This window comes from Struthio camelus, chromosome 12 (genome assembly GCF_040807025.1).
Source record: "Struthio camelus isolate bStrCam1 chromosome 12, bStrCam1.hap1, whole genome shotgun sequence".
NCBI lineage: Eukaryota > Metazoa > Chordata > Aves > Struthioniformes > Struthionidae > Struthio > Struthio camelus.
In genome coordinates this window covers 22,459,271-22,476,947 of record NC_090953.1, presented here as the reverse complement: position 1 = coordinate 22,476,947, position 17,677 = coordinate 22,459,271, and the positions used below count along the sequence as shown (strand labels likewise).

Sequence of the window (17,677 nt, the reverse complement as noted above, 5' to 3'; positions counted from 1 at the left end):
CTAATCTTTGGCTTTAAATCCTCTCCCTAGCATTTGATTTATTGGGCAAAATTGCAGTCAATGGTCCTGAACTAGTCGGGGAATTATTCTCAATTCTCAGTCATTGCCATTTCTCTCTCTCTCTCGTTTTCAATTTCAGTAAAAAGAGCTAAGACATCAACGAGGCTACTTGGTTATTCTGAGTCATTGTTAAGAGTGTAGTAAAAGTAGGAACAGTCAGAATATAAGCAAGTGTAATGGTTAACTTTGTTTTCCCCATTCTTAGCCTCGTTCTCTCTCTTGTGTTTCAGAATGATCGCTGCTTGAACCAGGAGCCCTACTAAGTGAACAGAGTGGAAACATATGGATGAAGTTCTTACCATGCACTGAACAGCACAGCATCAAGCGCAAAGCTCTGGGAAAATGTCTGCTTGCAACACTTTCACTGAGCACGTCTGGAAACCTGGTGAATGTAAGAACTGCTTCAAGCCTAAAAGCTTACATCAGTTACCCCCAGTCTCTGAAAAAAAAACCCTCTCACATGGAAATCTAAAAACCAATGCAAACCAAAGTAACAGCCATCGTGGTAGAAATACAGGAAATTTCCGTCCACCTGTGGCAAAGAAACCCACTATAGCTGTAAAACCCACCATGATGGTAGTAGATGGGCAGGGTGTATGCAGTGAAATCAGTGCACCGGATCATTGTGAGAATAAATCAGTGCCCGTAGGGTGGAACCGAAACAAAGCTGTCTTGAACAAAAAACCACTGAACAATAATAATGAAGATGAAATTGAAGGTTATAGCCATGTTCATAGGCCTTATGGCAACAATGATGGCGTAGGTAAGATACCAAATAACAATAATGGACTGACAGAAGTGTTGAAGGAGATTGCAGGTTTGGATACGACACCTCAGCTAACTGGAAATGAAATGAACTCAAGAGAAACTTTCTTGGGAAGAATAAATAATTGCTATAAAAGATCACTGGAAAGAAAGATCCCTCCAAGCTGCATGATGGGTGGAATGAAGGATTCACACAGTAAGCACGTTATTCTGAGTGGAAGCACTGAAGTAATAAGTAATGAAGGTGGACGTTTCTGTTATCCAGAATTCTCTAGTGGAGATGAGAGTGAGGATGATGCATTTTTTGGCAGCATGCAAGAAGAGCATGAGAGCTGGGATGAAAGCGATGAAGAGTTGCTAGCAATGGAAATTCGTATGAGGGGCCAACCTCGCTTTGCTAATTTTAGAGCTAACACCCTGTCTCCTGTTCAGTTCTGCGTTGACAAAAAATGGAATACTGTGCCCCTTAGAAACAAGTCTCTTCAGCGGATCTGTGCAGTAGATTACGATGATAGTTACGATGAAATTTTAAATGGCTATGGGGAAGAGACTGTGATTCTTTATGGGCAGGAGAGCATGCAGAGCATGGTATCTTCTGATTCTACATCTCCCGATTCTTCTTTGACTGAAGAGTCTCGTTCTGGAACAACCAGCAGTTCATCACAGAAGCTCTGTAATGGGGGATTATCTCCTAGTACCCCTCATGATGTCAAACTCATTGAACCAGAATATGACAGTCTTTGTGATAATCAGCAGGTGAAGGATGTGTCAAAAGTTTCTAGAAATGTCCCAAAAAGTCTAGAAACCCACAAGGCAGTACTTGCTCTTCGACTGGAAGAGAAAGATGGCAAAATTGCTGTGCAGACTGATAAGCAAGAGAATAAAAGTTCTTCAGATGTTGCTGGTCAAGCTGTAACTATAAATCTGGTGCCTGTGGAAGAGCAAGCCAAACCTTATAGGGTAGTGAATATGGAACAACCAGTTTGCAAGCCATATACCATAGTAGATGTATCAGCTGCCATGACCAATGAATGTAAGGAGAATCAGACCGAAACCTCAGAAACGAAAACCACATCATCTAACCCAAATTCACCAGGAACTCCAGGCACACCTATTACATCCTCTGCAGCATCACCTGGACAAGTAAATGCTAATCTGAAAAAATCGAGTGCAATCAGATATCAAGAAGTGTGGACCTCTAGTACTAGTCCACGACAGAAGATACCTAAGGTGGAGTTAATTGCTAATAGCACAGGACCTTCTGTTCCTCCTAGAAAGACAAGCCACAAGTCAGCTCCTACTTCACCTACAGCTACCAACATTTCTTCAAAAACTATCCCAGTTAAGTCTCCCAATTTATCTGAGATTAAGTTCAACAGCTACAATAATGCTGGCATGCCACCTTTTCCTATTATAATTCATGATGAGCCCACTTATGCTAAGAGTTCCAAAAATGCTATTAAAGTTCCCATTGTAATTAATCCAAATGCGTATGATAATCTGGCTATCTATAAAAGTTTTCTAGGGACCAGCGGAGAGCTATCCATCAAAGATAAAACTACTAGTGTAATAAGCCACACCTACGAAGAAATAGAAAGCAAAATGACTGAAACTGCAGGAAACAAACACACCGAGTTTTCTCAAGCAAAGGGAGTGACTAATAGCACAGAGTGTAGGCTGGGTTCTGTGGCTCAGAAGGTCCAAGAGTTTAACAGCTGTCTCAGTAAAGGTCAGATATCACCACAAAGAAGTCATAGTTCTGACCACAGCTCCCCACCAAGAATTCAAAAGGCAACCCAAGAGCCTGCAGCAAAAATAGAAGTAACACCAGAGGCTTCTGCTGGCAGTGGCAGCAGAGAGAATGCAAGCACGGTGCTTTCCCAGATTGTGGCTTCCATCCAGCCTCCACATACTCCTCCAGAAACACCTCAGTCTGGACCCAAATCTTGTAGCATCGAAGAACTGTATTCCTTACCCCCTGATGCAGATGCTACTAAGAACACCCTGGTACGACCCAAATCTCTGTTTACATCACAGTCTGAGGTAGAGTCACCCAAAACCATGGAAAACGCTACCACTAAGATGCAGAAAGATACAGTGTCACAGCCAGTTGCCACCCATTCTCCAAAGCCAGTGAGAGGCATGCAAAATACCACAAGTCCCAAAACGGAGCAAGCACCACCATTTCCTCCTCCACGATCCACATCTTCACCCTATCATGCAAGTAACTTGTTGCAAAGACATTTCAGCAATTGGACCAAACCAAATAGTCCCACTAGGTCAACAGAGGCCGAGTCAATCCTTCATTCAGAAGGTAGGCGAGCTGCTGATGCAAAGCCCAAACGCTGGATATCTTTTAAGAGCTTCTTCCGCCGCAGAAAAACTGATGATGAGGAAGACAAAGAGAAAGAAAGAGAGAAAGGAAAGCTGGTGGGTCTTGATGGAACTGTTATACATATGCTCCCCCCTCCTCCAGTTCAACGTCATCATTGGTTCAGTGAGTCAAAATCAGACTCCAGTGAGAAGCCATCTATTGTTTTCATGTATAGATGTGAACCAGCACCAACTGAACCAAAGGCTGACCGTCAAAACATAACTGGAGCGGAGTCTTCGGTTGCAGATGCACAAGCAAAAGACAAAGGAGAAACACAAGAAAACTCTCTGGAGAGCTCTGAACAGAAAATAAAGAGCCATTCTTCACCATCTCAGATTCCCAAGAAAATCCCCAGGTAATCTGCTCATCTTTTTCATTCCTATCATCTTTTTCATTCTCACTCAGTTGTGAAATGCTCTATATATACTGCAGAAAAGGGAAGAAATTAAGGAGTATTATTACATTAAGTGTAAGATTTTCAAAATATATTTATTTTAGGTATTTTAAAGCATATGTTAAAAATCTTTGCATTATGTTGGATATCAGCAAAGATCCCCCTCCCCCCCCCAAAAAAAAAAGTTAACTTGGAACAATACTCAATGTTTGTAGTTTGTGATGCAGGTTCATTCATATGTTGTGATAGCTAGGTTACATTGAATCAGATACTTTTTCCTAGATTTGTAGCTTAAGAAAGTGTTCTTATGTTATAGCAATACTAAAGAATTCCTCTGCAAAAATCGAAAGATGCTATTTAATAGAAAAACGGAAATTGCAAACACAGTGACTCATAGAATGTGATGTGTTAACTTTATCTCCCGTGAATACAAGGTATGCTAATTAAACTTCATGTTACAATGCAGCGTCACTACAGCGCTCCTAAAATAAACTATGTAAAAACATAATAATAGAATTACAATATTTATAAAATAATTTCCATTTTACAAAGCCTTTACAGCGATGAATATTTTGTCCCATAACAGTATTGGATTCAGTGGAGATGATTGCCGTTTCTGCCTGACAATTAGTTCACTAATTTCATTTTTTAAACCATAATGTGCTGAAATCACTTTTGATTTTTCTAAAATTATTTGGTCAATATATGTTTATTTTACTTCTTTAAATCAGTGGTAGTTTGGTAGGTCTTGGTTTAAAGGTCTGTTTGTTCCTTATCAATGGTACACATGCTTGGTTGTCTCTGAACGCTAAGAACCATGTTTATTTTCAACATGCCATTTTTTTAAGGTACCGTCCAGTTTATATGGCTGTCATGACAGTGCATAACCTAAGCGAGTTGGAGATATTTGTTGCACTCGGTCATGTGGGCACAGTATGTATTTCACTGAGTACTGACTACAGCTGTAGATGTATTAGAATATATCTTCTGAGGATACTATAAGAATAACTCTCCCAAATACAAGAAGATAAGGGCAGTCTCTGAAAACTTAGCATAGCATCTGTTTCTGCAATCTAAGATTCAAGACTTTTATTTAAAAAATATTAATAATAAAATTCACATGCAAATGAATAGGGCAAAAAAGTCCCACTGCAAATTGCTGGTGTGAATTTCAGCAACACAAAGCACTTTCACAAGCCGTTGAAGTTGGTACAACCTGTCAGCATCCAGCATCTCTGCAAGCTGTGTACCACCGCAATAGTGGAGAGGCACGTGTGATGACGGGAGGCAGTCAGGGCATATTACAGTTTGAGGCTGCAGACAGTGGGGAGCATTCCCAGGGATGGGCTAGCTCTTGAGAAGAGCCTAGACTCTCCCTGTAGGACAAGGAGAGAAGTAAGCAGCTTTGGAGAGCAAGTTAAAGAATCGGAGAAGTTTGTTCCCTCAGTAGTCCCTTTAGAGGAACCCCTTTTTTCCTGTTAACTCTAGGAGAACCTGGAGAAACTGAGGCTGCGCGAGCAGTTTTCCAGCAGCAGCAGCACCGCGCACACAGCCATCGGGACAGTCTCCTGTGTCTCGTCTCGCAGCCTCTCGTTCCACCTCCTTAGTGTCCCCACTTGTGCTGGCAAGACCATTTCTGTGGTCACCCGTGGGGAACCAACCTGGGGAAGTGACGCGGGTGAAGAATAACCATCACGTTGTTATTCAGCCAGATCAGCTCTCTGATCTGGCAGAGAAGCAGTCAGGAAGGAATAAGAGCTTATCTCAGTGGTGAAGGGCAATAACAGGCTAATGGCCATGCTGATAGTTAGCGTTTGTTCTTAAGATTACCCTAGAGACGGTGCTGCTATCCTGCTTTATAGTTTTGTGGTATCACTGGAATATCTTTTACCCTTACTATTGAAAGGAATCATTATTCTCTCCTAGCTTATTCCCTTACTCTGAGAAGCATTTTTACTTTTCATTTTTCTGCAAGTTGTGATAATATTGGCTGAAACCGTATCTCACAATTTTTGCTGGTGAAAGTTGTATTTGGAATCTTCCAACTGTTACAGCTGGAATTTCTTCTTTCTAACAATACCATTCTATCCTTTCTACAAATTTTTAAGAAAATTCACTGAGTTATTGAGAAATATGTAGTCAGAACACTGGACAGTCAATATTTTTATCTTTCAGTTATTCTTTTTGATACCCTGATGCAATTCGATGCCTTTAGGGTTTGGGTTTTTTTGTTTTTGTGGGTTTTCTTTAACTTAGTTTTGAATACTGTTAGGGAGATTGAAAGAAACTTTGCAATGCCAAAAATAAGGCTAATTTTGTTTAGGATTCTGAATTTATTTTTTAGTATTCCAGTAGGTGAGAATCAAGCTTGTCAGCTTCCATTTTTGCACAAGGAGGAGACATAACAGATGATGCTAGACTGCTATTAGGTATTATTCATCAGGTATTATTAAAAGATTAATGTTAATTCAGATCAAAATATGCACATGGAAAAGATGTTTAAAATTTTCAGTTAAGCTTGCAGAAGCCTTTGAGGAAAACTTAAGACATGAAGATAGCAATCAGTAAACATGACACTTTTGTAATGGAGAACACCAACAACTGCAAGCTCACTGAGAAACCAAACTGATGACCTAGCAAATAAAATAAGCTTAAGAAATGTCAGATTACTGGGAGTCTTGAAAGTATATTAAATGAAGATACACTAGTCCCTTACTTTGCAGTGGATTACAAAGCTGGTAGAGATTGATAACTTTAAATACCCTCAACCCTGATTTGTGGTTATGTTATCCCTAGAAAGGTCAGTTCATCATTTATAAAAGCACTTGCAAAATATGCAATTCTTTGGGAAGCTGTAAGTATCTGTGTCTATTACAGCGAAGAATCTAATGTTGTTTTATCCATGTGATAGTCTCTTGGTTTGGTGTCAGAATGCATATATGGTGGTTCAAAAGGAGCTAGCAAATACTAAGGTAGGATCTGACTTTATCTCTGAAAACCAACATTAAATTGATTACAGCTAAAGATTCCACATTTTTGTAATCCTTTTTCAAAGGAGCTTGATTTGTTTTTCTTTAGAAAGAAAATGACAGACCAGAATTGATAATAACCAGGTTTTTACCAAGACTTTGTAAATGGAATAGTTTCTTTTTCTAAAAATCAGCAATCACATCAGTCCTATCAGTAATGGGAATGAAAATCTGTTTCCCAGGACACCTGTAGTTCATTTTTTCATGATGCACAAGTTGTTCTCAGGCCAAAGCCAAAATAGACCTCTAAAGAGAAAGGATGACAGTATTTCTGGCCAAAGCCAGTGTAATTGCTGAAGGTGGTATGGCACACTTCAGAAGCCACACAAAAGTGGGGGGGAAAAAAGTCTTTATATTCTTCAAAGGCTTTATTATCTAGTGGATCAAGCTGCATCTATTGGAGCTTCATAAAATAAGGGCTTCTCCTTCCCTGAGCGATCGTTGCTTAAGCCCTGTAGCAGCGTTTTTAGATTGAAACATGATCCCTAAAAGAAATTTTTGGGGCAGCCTTCTGAGTCTTCCTTTCGTACCTTCATAAACTACCTCAGAGTTGAATTAAAAATCTCCAGTGTTCTTTTTAGACAGTAGTGCCTGTGTAAATCAAGGTACAACTGATTTGTGCAGTCATTTCAATTTCAGTTACATTTTAAACTAAATTGTTCCCTTTCATAGCTATAAATCACTCATACATTTCCATCATAGGATCTTTGGGGCAGACTTGGATGAACAAAAGATAAAACTCTATCTGTTTACTGAAATAACTTCCTTCAAGTAGTGAGGTCTGTATATTCATTCTGTTCTGGTTTAGATAAGAAACCATTTCTTCATAGCTAAAGTTGGGATTTTCTTTTAGAAAACTGGCCGAAGACTTGCACTACCTGCCATGGAGGGATTCCAGTGGTGTCAGTGCTCCTCAAATGTTTTTTGTGGTTCTGATTGCCTTGAGGTCACTCAAGACTGTTCACCCTGTTTGCTTTAAATTACACTAAGCCAAATGTGATTTTAAGAATCAGAGTTAGGAGTTTAATTTCCGTATATAGCCAATGGAGAAAACAACTCCAGTAAGGTGATTTAGAGCACCAGAACTTAAAAGGATCATATCCAGAGACACACAGGAAGAACCAGCGCTATCATTTTTTTTCATTATCATTGACTCAGATCCTGCAGATCCCATAGCCATTTCAGAAATCACTCAAGAAGAGAACAAAACATTTTAAATCACAGTAGGCCTATATTTAAAACAAAGTCCTTCTTTCCAGTTTAAAGGCTCTCTTGTCTTGGTCATAAGCACATTAGCCGTCTATCTTACCATTTCATCTATGAAAAACTTCTGTGAGATTTCTCTCAAGAACATCTATGTACTAACAGAAAACAGAAATTACGCATGTTCAGTATGCAAAACTAGGTAAACTTTCATGCGAAGAGGATTTGTAGACTCTGAGAAATGTTAAAAAGCAAATTAGAAGGGATTTTATCATTCATTATTTTATAAATATAGGTAAGAAAATAGTAAACCTAGTCCTGTTGTTCTTATGTCCTCAGCCACAGTCTGTAAAATGGAAAGAGTGAAAATTTAAAATGGATAAAGAAAACTTTCTTATGTAATGTGCAGTTCATCTGCGGAGCTCACTGCCACTAAGTATCACTGGTGCTAAAGAGCTTAGTAGGTTGTCTTTACTGGATTATCCAATGGATTCCCTTTATCCACACAAACATCGCATTAGACAAGATTTAAAAAAAAAAAGGAGGAGGGATATAAATTCTTTTGCTTCAGGAATACGCCAACTTCTAAGTAAGAAGAATTAGAAATAAACTTTCCATATGGCTTAGTTATTTCAGTCTGTCAATTGGCAGTGAATTGAAAGTGAAAGTTTCTCTCACTTTCCTCTTAAGTGACTATTTCTGGCTAATGACAGTGATGGGCAACTGAAGTGCCTGAGCCACTAGACTGGATGTCTACTGTATGTCCTAGAATGTCCTTTACCCGTAACGTACTTGGAATTAAATCTGAGCCCTGATCTTCTCTGCTCAGTGCTTTACAGAAATAAAGTCATCCTGTGTTCTGAGTAGAAGTTCCTGTATAAGGTGGCCTTTGACCACCCTCAAGCCATTAGCCTCTCTGCATTTTTCCTCAAGTACTATTCAATGAAATTAGACTTTATATTAGCTTAAAACTGTAGGCCCCTAGGGGGTCTCAAAAGGATCTCTTTGAAACTCAATATATCTGAAAGCCCCACAGACTCTTTGTGCAACAAAAGTCTTTGTGCTTGTCAGGCTCTCTCATCTCAAACCACATGTAAAAGCGTGTGTCCACTCAGAGGGGATATCAGAGTCTCAGCTAGGTCTAAGGCCACGTCAATTTTTTTCCCATTTCTGCCGCTTGGAGTTTTGTCTGCTGCCTCGCACTGACCTGTGCTCCCTCAGCTGCACCTCGAGATCTGACCCTAGTTCAGGATGCACTCTCAAAATCACTTTGTACAAGTATTCCCTATTCTTCTCTCCTTCATACTCATTTCTCTTTCTTAATCACTCTAATTGGGAAGGCATGTTCTCAGAGGGGGAAATACAGGTCACACCACAACTGTGATCCCATTGTCCTTATGAAAATCAGCCTGCTACATGATCTGCTGTCTGGATTCTCATGTTAAACTATTCCCAAAAGAATTTTGAGGCAAAGAGTTTTGAGGCCCCATCATCCATATCCCTCCTACAAATATTGTGAAGGAGGATAGGCTGAGGGTAGGCACAGGGACATTATTTCTCCCAGCAGAAGACTGTTTTTAAACAATTCTGTGCTTGGGCGCGGGTGAATCACAAGTTTATGAATTCAGAGAGATGTTATCTGAAAGCCAGTTATTTTTATGGCAAGTATTTTTGCTTTGCATAATCTCAGCTTCTTAGGACAACAAACGTGGTCTCTGTGTGTGTCCAGCTGCTCCCTCCGTTAACTGAATAGTTGTTTAGAGGAGCAGAGCTCTCTAAGGTAATGCATTTCCTATGAAGTTTGTAGAAATAGGCTTAGGCAGAGGAGCCTGCCCCCACTGAGGGAAGGGCTAAAAATGTGCTCCCATGCTAGGCATCAAAGAATCCACCCTGGCAAAATATCTGTAAATATCCCAAAAAAGGGCATAGCTCTAAGTGGCACTTGCAGTCAACAAGAAGACAAATTTATGCAAAACCAGGCTTTAGTAGTTCTAATCTCAAAGAACTGCTTCTTTATCAGCAGCTCTACTTTTCCAGAAAACTGATAGATCTTTAACTGTTTAGACTATCACAGGAAGCAAAAGCAATTGTGAACTGGATTCTTGAAGGTTAATGAGTGACAAAGACGTTTTCCCCCTGCGTTGTCGGTGACGATTATGGGCTGCCCTGTTGCTTATGGAGTTGGTGCCTTGCATTAAGTGTGCTTCAGCTCTCAAAATCTCCCCTCCTCTTTACTATTAAGTTACAGGGAAGCGTTTCCTCACATGACCTGACATCTCATTGCTGCACTTTCAAACGTATTAGTTTCAGATACTAAAAGCGCTTGGAATACACGTTCAAGATGTTCAGTTGCTTTTAACGTTATGTCCAGGTTCTTTAAACTACCTTTGAAATTTGAACCTGCTCTTCTGTAACTAATTAACGTGACTGGGACCGTAGCTGTCATACAGAAGTAGTGATGCAGCAGAAAGTGAGCTCTTTTTCACCCACCGAGGCAGTGGAAGAGTTAAGCAGGCAGGGCTAGCGCTGGCTTCCCGGGGCGCGCGTTGGCAAGGCCCTGGGACCAACCCGCTAAGGTAAACACGAAGGTGCAGGAGGCATAGCAGGAGGGGTAGCGCTGCGTGCAGAGTCCGGCCGTGTCGCTCACAGCTTGCACAACTTGTAGCGCCTCCGAACACGGCGGAATCAATGGCTCGCCTGAGTTTCAAGACATGATTAAAAGACTCAAGAAGGCCCTGAAAGAATTTCCTTTAATGGGGAATTGTGTGAGCGAGTACAGTGGGTGAGTTGGTTTTTTTTTTTCCCCCTCTTTCTTCCCTTCTAGCTGCTGGTTTACTTTGTTTGGCAAAATGCTTCTGAGCTTAGGTTTAGTGAATGTGCTTGCATGCGTCTGGTATGGAGAATGAGTCTGTTCTGTGCTTCCCCAAGCAATACTAAAAATTACTTGGAGATGTGAGAATTCCCGGTATGTGGCAATGTCAGAACTGTAAAGCTTTTAGAAACTATTTCTTTTGAAAAGAAAACGTTCTTGCTGAGGAATGCAGGTATGTATATGATTTACAGAAACTGCAAGTCTTTTATTATAATCTCTTATTGGCGTAAGAGCCTTTTTCACTGCTTTAGTTTTAGTGTACGCTTTACTCTGAAATTATCTTAGGTTAACTCTTTAATGTGGGTCTATTTATGGCACACAGAACGCTCTTCACAACGTTAGTCTGCATGGAACTAAAAACGAGGAAATGTTTTTATGCTGATTGAAGATTACAGCATTGTGAACTTTGCCATTTTGTCTCTCACTAACAAGTCCTCATGGGTTTTGTTTGTACCAGCCTGCAGTTAAAATCCATGAGCCTGACAGTGGAAGCAGCATGTGCACACTGTACATGGGGGCCTGTGTTATGCAAAGTGGTGGCATGTTTTAAGCGGAGTTTGGCATTGCTAGAAGATTGCGTATCATACTTTTCAGTAACTTGGTTTTGGGTTAGTGCAGAAAGACATATACCTATAATTTATGATAAGTCTCTGAGGATATAATCTCTCTTTCCACTACGAAGATTTGTATCATGGAAACTCGGCTGCTCTGCCTATTTAAAAATGCATCATTATTATGTTTTTATCACAAGTTAAATTTTAAATTTTAACCGTAAAAATTAAACACCTGCAGAGAAAAATGATGTGATCATCTATTGAAGGAAGTGCCTTCCCCCTATCCTTTATGGAAGAGTGTGTATATTTAAAATTCTTCCTATCTACTGGATCAGGCTGAAATATTGAGAGCTAGTGATTAAGATACATGCTCTTGAGGTTTGGCCTATACTGAACTTTTGTTTTTGTGAGTGAGAGAGCATAAAGGCACAGAAATATTTTTGGTCCATTTTTAACATGTTGTGTGTGGCATGATTATTGATAATTGCGGCTGTGTTTTCAGTAGGACAGGGTTTTTTTGAATAAATCTGGGCATATTGCTCATTTTTATTTGATATATTATGCATAATTTTTAAATCATACTACAGTAAATACATCCACGGAAAGTGAGATGATTTTCACAGCTTTGTGCTATTAATCATCACTGTATGATTAAATCTTCATAGTTAAGAGCAAGCACAGAGGAATGTGTTCATGGCCTCGTGTAAATGGCCTAATGCATTAGCAGTTGGATTTTAATCCTGGAATATTTTATATGGGAAATAGGATTTTGGTCTGTCTCCCAAAGTGACCATTCCCATCATCCTTCTAGAATATGAAAATTTATCAATAAAGCTTTATGCATTTACTAAGGTGTACAGTCCCTTCACTATACTCAGGTACCTTTGATTGAAACAAACACGTTCTAGTTGGCAAAAACGCGTTCTAGTTAACGTCTTAACCTCTGCTGCCCTCCTGCGAGTCCTGCACACATCATTACACAGAATCAGGCCTGCATCCAGAAGTGTACACATGCTGGTTGTAGCCAACCATGAAACATTTTATTATTACCCCTTTTGAATGAAAGGTGTGAACTGTTGTTACTCTTTCAGTCAAAAGCTATTTCATCTTACTAAGTAAAATAAATATTTTAGAAAGCTATTTTAAAAAAAAAGGGGGGGGGAGGTGAAAAGAGCTTAGTCCTTTACTAGTCCATTCCCTTTACTGAAGATATGTTATTGCTAATCTGATATTTTGCCAGTAAGCTCGAGTACCCTGCCATGGTCTCCAGACAATCTCATTTTGTGTGTTTCAGTCAAGTGCCCGATGAGACGACAGTGGAGGATTTGTCCCCTCGCGTCCCCAGAGCTGTGTTCGTGAAGCAGGACAATGGCGGCAGTGCCTCCATCATACCAGTGTCGTCTGTCCGTGCCCCACACGGGGAGGAAGACAAGGAAGAAGCGTCAAGTTCTCCTGACTTAAATCCTTGCAGTGCTACATACAGCAATTTAGGTAAGCCTATCCTCGTGGAGGAAAACTGAAATGAGAGCATACTTTGGATACCTTTCTCAGGCTGTGAAGGACCTCGTCCTTTGGACAGCTCACCATGCTTTCATAAGGTTTGTTCCTAAAGACAAACTTTTTAAATATCCCTTTACAGAAAGGAAAATTCTATTGTCTTAGTCTCAAGGCATGTTGTTTTTATAGCTTAAAGGAATTTTTATCAGAGATTTTAAAATACAGAGTAAATTATCTCATGTATTTAGAAGCAATAATTAGATTCCAGTATTTTTCTGAAATCCAGCAAGAAATCGTGCTTATTATGTAATACCAATAATAATTTCTAAAATATTTGTAGTCATATTTTGTTGACTATAACCCTTTTTTTTTTAATACTAATTTGAGAGTTTACTTTTGCTCCTTCAGACAAGTTTAAAATATGAATGTTCTAAAGTCTGTTCAACTATCCTGTCTCACATTAGACAGAGCTGTATGTGGGGTTTCTCTGGAAGACAAGCGAGCAAGACAAATAAGTAGTATCAATACTATCAGTGTAGTTTTCTAACACGTTTTGATTTGAGGTACTGGGATTTTAGGAATACTTACATCCAGGTTTTCTAGAAGAACAAAAAATATGTTTCACTTATTTAATTTCAAGAATATGTTAATAGTTTTTCAGTAAGCTCTAATCCTGTAAGCACACCAACATGTTTAGCATTTGGACAAGAATAAAATGACTGCATTGGGATGGGTCCCACGTATAAAAGTTAGGCATGTCCATACATGTTCAAGGGATCAAGGACAAAATTTTTAAACCCTGTGGTGCATATATTCCATAGACATTTAGTGATATTGTTGCATATTTTGGCTTTAATGTAAATCAGTGGCTGACTCATTAGTGTGTTCTGCTAATGAAACATTAATGAGATATTGTTTATAAAGCATAAAGAGGAAAGCATCTTACCTAAGAGTGATGTTAACATCTAACAAGACTTTCCAACAGCAAGGAGGAAAGCTAACGTTCCAGGCAGTAGATCTTGCTCCATTAAAACTCTTTATAGCATGGTTAGCCCATGCTTTACCCATGTCCTCTAACTAGAATGACATATAGAAAGATAAAGCTAAGGTATCATTTAACATAGGAAATACCACTTATTTGTCATGGTCACAAAATCACAGAATGGCTGAGTTTGGAAGGGACCTTTAGAGAACATCTAGTCCAACCCCCCTGCTCAAGCAGGATCACCTAGAGAGGTTGCCCAGCACCCTGTCCACACGGCTTTTGAATATCTCCAAGAATGGAGAGTCCACCACTTCTCTGGGCAACCTGTTCCAGTGCTCTGTCACCCTCACAGTAAAGGAGCTTTTCCTCCTGTGTTTCAGTTTGTGCCCGCTGCCTCTTGTCCTATCACTAGGCACCACTGAGGAGAATCTGGCCCCATCCTCTTTACACCCTCCCTTCAAATGTTTATATGCACTGGTAAGATCCCCCCTCAATCTTCTCTTCGCCAGGCTGAAGAGTCCCAGCTCTCTCAGCCTTTCCTCATTTGACAAATGCTCCAGTCCCTTAATCATCACAGTAGCCCTTCGCTGGACTTGCTCCAGTGGCTCCGTGTCTGTCTTATACTGGGGAGCCCAGCACTGGGACACAGTACCCCAGCTATGGCCTCTGAGCAGATGGAAAGGATCACCTCCCTCGACCTGCTGGCCTTACTCTTCCTAATGCAACCCAGGATACCATTGGCCTTCTTGACCACAAGGGCATGTTGCTGGCTCATGCTCAACTTGTCGTCCACAGGATTCCCAGGTCCTTCTCCGCAGAGCTGCTCTCTAGCAGGTCAGCCCCCAGCCTGTACTGGGGCATGGTGTTATTCCTCCATAGGTGCCCTCTGCACTTCCATCTATTGAACTTCATCAATTCACTCGACAGATTGCTGTTTTGTAGCCATCGTGCTCATACGGCCAACGCATTACTTGTATTTCATGTTCTAAGAAATGATATGGTGAATCTGCTGTTTAAATCTTTACACATTATAGCTCAGGTTTCTTATGCAAGATACTACATCTGATGGCAGCTGCTTCAGTGTATAGAGTTAGACGTAGTTCTGGTTGTAGGATGCTTTAGCATTTTGTAACATGCTTTAGCATGTCACAGTATGGGAGTAGTAAACTCATGGGAAATGTAGTAATAAAGTATCATGCCCATCAATCATTACTTTTGTCAATATTCTTCCTGTGTGTGAATACTCCTCTGTAAAACCATAGAAAATGGAACCCCTTAGCACTTTATTCAGAATCTTTTCCTCATCCTTGGGTTCCTTTCAGATTTGCTGTCACCAGAGTAGATTTCAGCTATGAAAGAGTTAAATTAACTTTTAGGCTTGACTTTAATCTGGCTTGGCAAGCTTGCTGCTTGTTGTTAAAAGCAATGCTACCCTAAATGGTGCTGAGTTCTCTGGCTGCCGTTCAAACTTTTGGTTGGTTTATTCAAGCAGCCTCGCTTTCTCATTCAGATAGCTGTCAAGGGATGACTAGGTAGGGACATAGAATAACTTCTCTTCCGTTTTAGATCTTACGTCAGATGAGCAGCAAAATCACATATTTTGTAGAGTTAATAAATATTGATGTGTGCAGTTGAAACAAAAGGCAGTAAGAGAAAATATAATATAATTAGATTACATTTGACTCTTGCTTTGTCAACTGGAATTGTATCTACAGTTACCTTTCTTTACCTAGCTTCTGATTTACAGGGGAACATTTCTAGTAGTAAACTGTAATAAATAATATATATTACTAGACTTGTGCAGCTATGATAGAAATGTTTCAACTCTTCCATTGAAGAATCCATCTATCTCCTGAGACTTGTAGCTCTGTATTGAAACTTTCCTCGTTTAACCCCGAAATCAATATTATATCACTGAAAAGGAGAAGTTCTTACTGTTTGAGTAATCCTAGTGTTAAAAAAAATCAAATATATTAAAGAAACTATATGTTATTTCACAGTTACAATGACATAAATAAATATACTAGTATCATTTACGTTTTGATGTATGGTTATGGTTCTTGTAAGAGCTCTATAGATCCAGCCAAGCTGGCTCTATAAAGTAAGAAAGCTCTGCATATAGTTTACAACAAAAATAATAATTTAACTCTAGCAAATTTATTGGAATGTGATTATCGTCTCTGGTAAATGCACAGCAAACTTATTCGCAAATTTGTACAAGTTTTTTAAAATGTATAAAAATGCTTAAACTATTCAAGGATATTTTTATGGAGACATACTACAGTTTGTATAGTAGTTTGGGAAATGTATTGTATCATGTTAACATACCAATTTGTGGCATAATGCACAAGATCAATTAGAAGACGCTATTCTAAGACATATTTTATCTTTTCAATGCAAAGCAGGCAATATTATATCCTTACATTGATAAACGTCTCATCTTCAGTTGTGACCTTTTACTCAAAATTACATGACTAGAAATAACGACAAGCTTGGTAAATTTTCGCCTGCAGTCAGGTAGTAGTTTAGCTCAGGTACTGCTCTCAAATATGTTTGGTTTTGGCCTCCCCTTGCTCCAACAGGAGCTGTCCCAGCATCAGTTCGCAGTGCCACCCACCAGCACTGCAAGAGGTGCCTACAGTCATTTGTTAGGTACAAACTGCAGATGCAAAACTTCAGAATAACTCATTTATAAAATATGGGCTGTATCTCTTACTTTTTCTAAAATGTAAAATCATACACCTAGGAATAAAAAAGTGTAGACAAGCCTTACAAGAACAGGGGATTCTCCTCTGGGAATCAGATACAATATAAAAGACTTGGGAGTTGTAGGAAAAGTGAGCTCCCACCACAATGATAGAACAGAAGAACCCAGTATGTTCCTGAGTGTATAAACAGAAGAAAACTTCAGTAGGAGGTAGAGAGGTTAGCATCTATCTCATTTTCACCCTGCAGCTGCCATGACCGTAGTGTCCACAGTTTAAGAAGAACATTAAATTATAGTGTCTCCAAAGGAAAGGTCTTGAAATGCCTAATGTTGAGATAGGCACAGTATAGTGAGAGGCTCCAGAAGCTGAATCTGTTTAGCTTATCAAAGAAACAGCCCCTGGTTGTGGGTACGAATATGGGGAGCAGAGCTGTGACAAGGGATGCCTTTGGTGTCAAAAGACAAAGCTGCAACGAAAAGCAGTGGCTGCCAGTTGAATCTAGACATAGAAACACAAAAGTTCACGTGTAAGGTGGCGACAGGATATATTTTCTTTAAGGTGTGTCCTTATTCTAATAGAAGTTAATTCGGGTAAACCTTGTGGCTCATGATAAGCAAGACAACGGACTAGGTTATTAAAACCCTTTCCTTTACCTATCTGTAAATTGTCCTTTGTCTGAATTTGCCCAGGGAAATGGACTTGATTTAGTTTGCGTTACTGTAAATAAATTAAGATATTCTGAACATACTCCAGGTAGTATTTCTATACTTTAAAAAAGATTTAAGAAAGAAAAGCTGGTTTTGTTATCAACTGTTTTCTCCTCACACCTAACTGAAAGGGGAAAAAGAAGGCAAAGTTTGTATTTTTTATGATTATTGAGTCTGGAAAAAATTGTGAATCACAGCATCTGCCATGGAGTACTGTCTCAGTCAGTAAACCAGAGCAGGGCAGCATGCTTCCGCCAGGCTTGTAAACAAGGTAACAAAAGCATTGTCGACTAAAACTGACAGTTCAGTGACACGCAGCGATTATCATATCCATCTGATGCATTTTGTATAATTTATATTAGCATGGGTAACATCTTTAACATGGCACAATGGAGGGCCGTAGCAAGAGCTGACAGACCACCAAGGCAGACAGGCTGTTGCATCTGAAGTTGTTAATTATTTAGTATACCTGCAGCCCATATTAATATAGTTCTATGGTATTCTGTACAATCTCAAACTATTGGTGAGA

At 39.6% G+C, this 17,677-nt stretch overlaps 1 protein-coding gene across 6 annotated transcripts in view; it reads left to right on the top strand.

Moving 5' to 3' along the window:
- The window catches only part of PEAK1 (pseudopodium enriched atypical kinase 1), a 131,020-nt gene that overhangs the window by 88,837 nt on the left and 24,506 nt on the right, over positions 1 to 17,677 (top strand). For 4 of the 6 annotated variants that reach the window (XM_068958310.1, XM_068958312.1, XM_068958311.1 and 1 more), the window contains exons 3-5: positions 291 to 3,554; positions 10,491 to 10,607; positions 12,546 to 12,742. In XM_068958310.1, coding sequence (XP_068814411.1) covers positions 403 to 3,554; positions 10,491 to 10,607; positions 12,546 to 12,742 — 3,466 coding nt within the window. In that variant the 5' untranslated portion in view covers positions 291 to 402. The remainder of the gene's footprint in view (positions 1 to 290; positions 3,555 to 10,490; positions 10,608 to 12,545; positions 12,743 to 17,677) is intronic. The other 2 variants (XM_068958314.1, XM_068958315.1) reach the window with 1 other exon arrangement.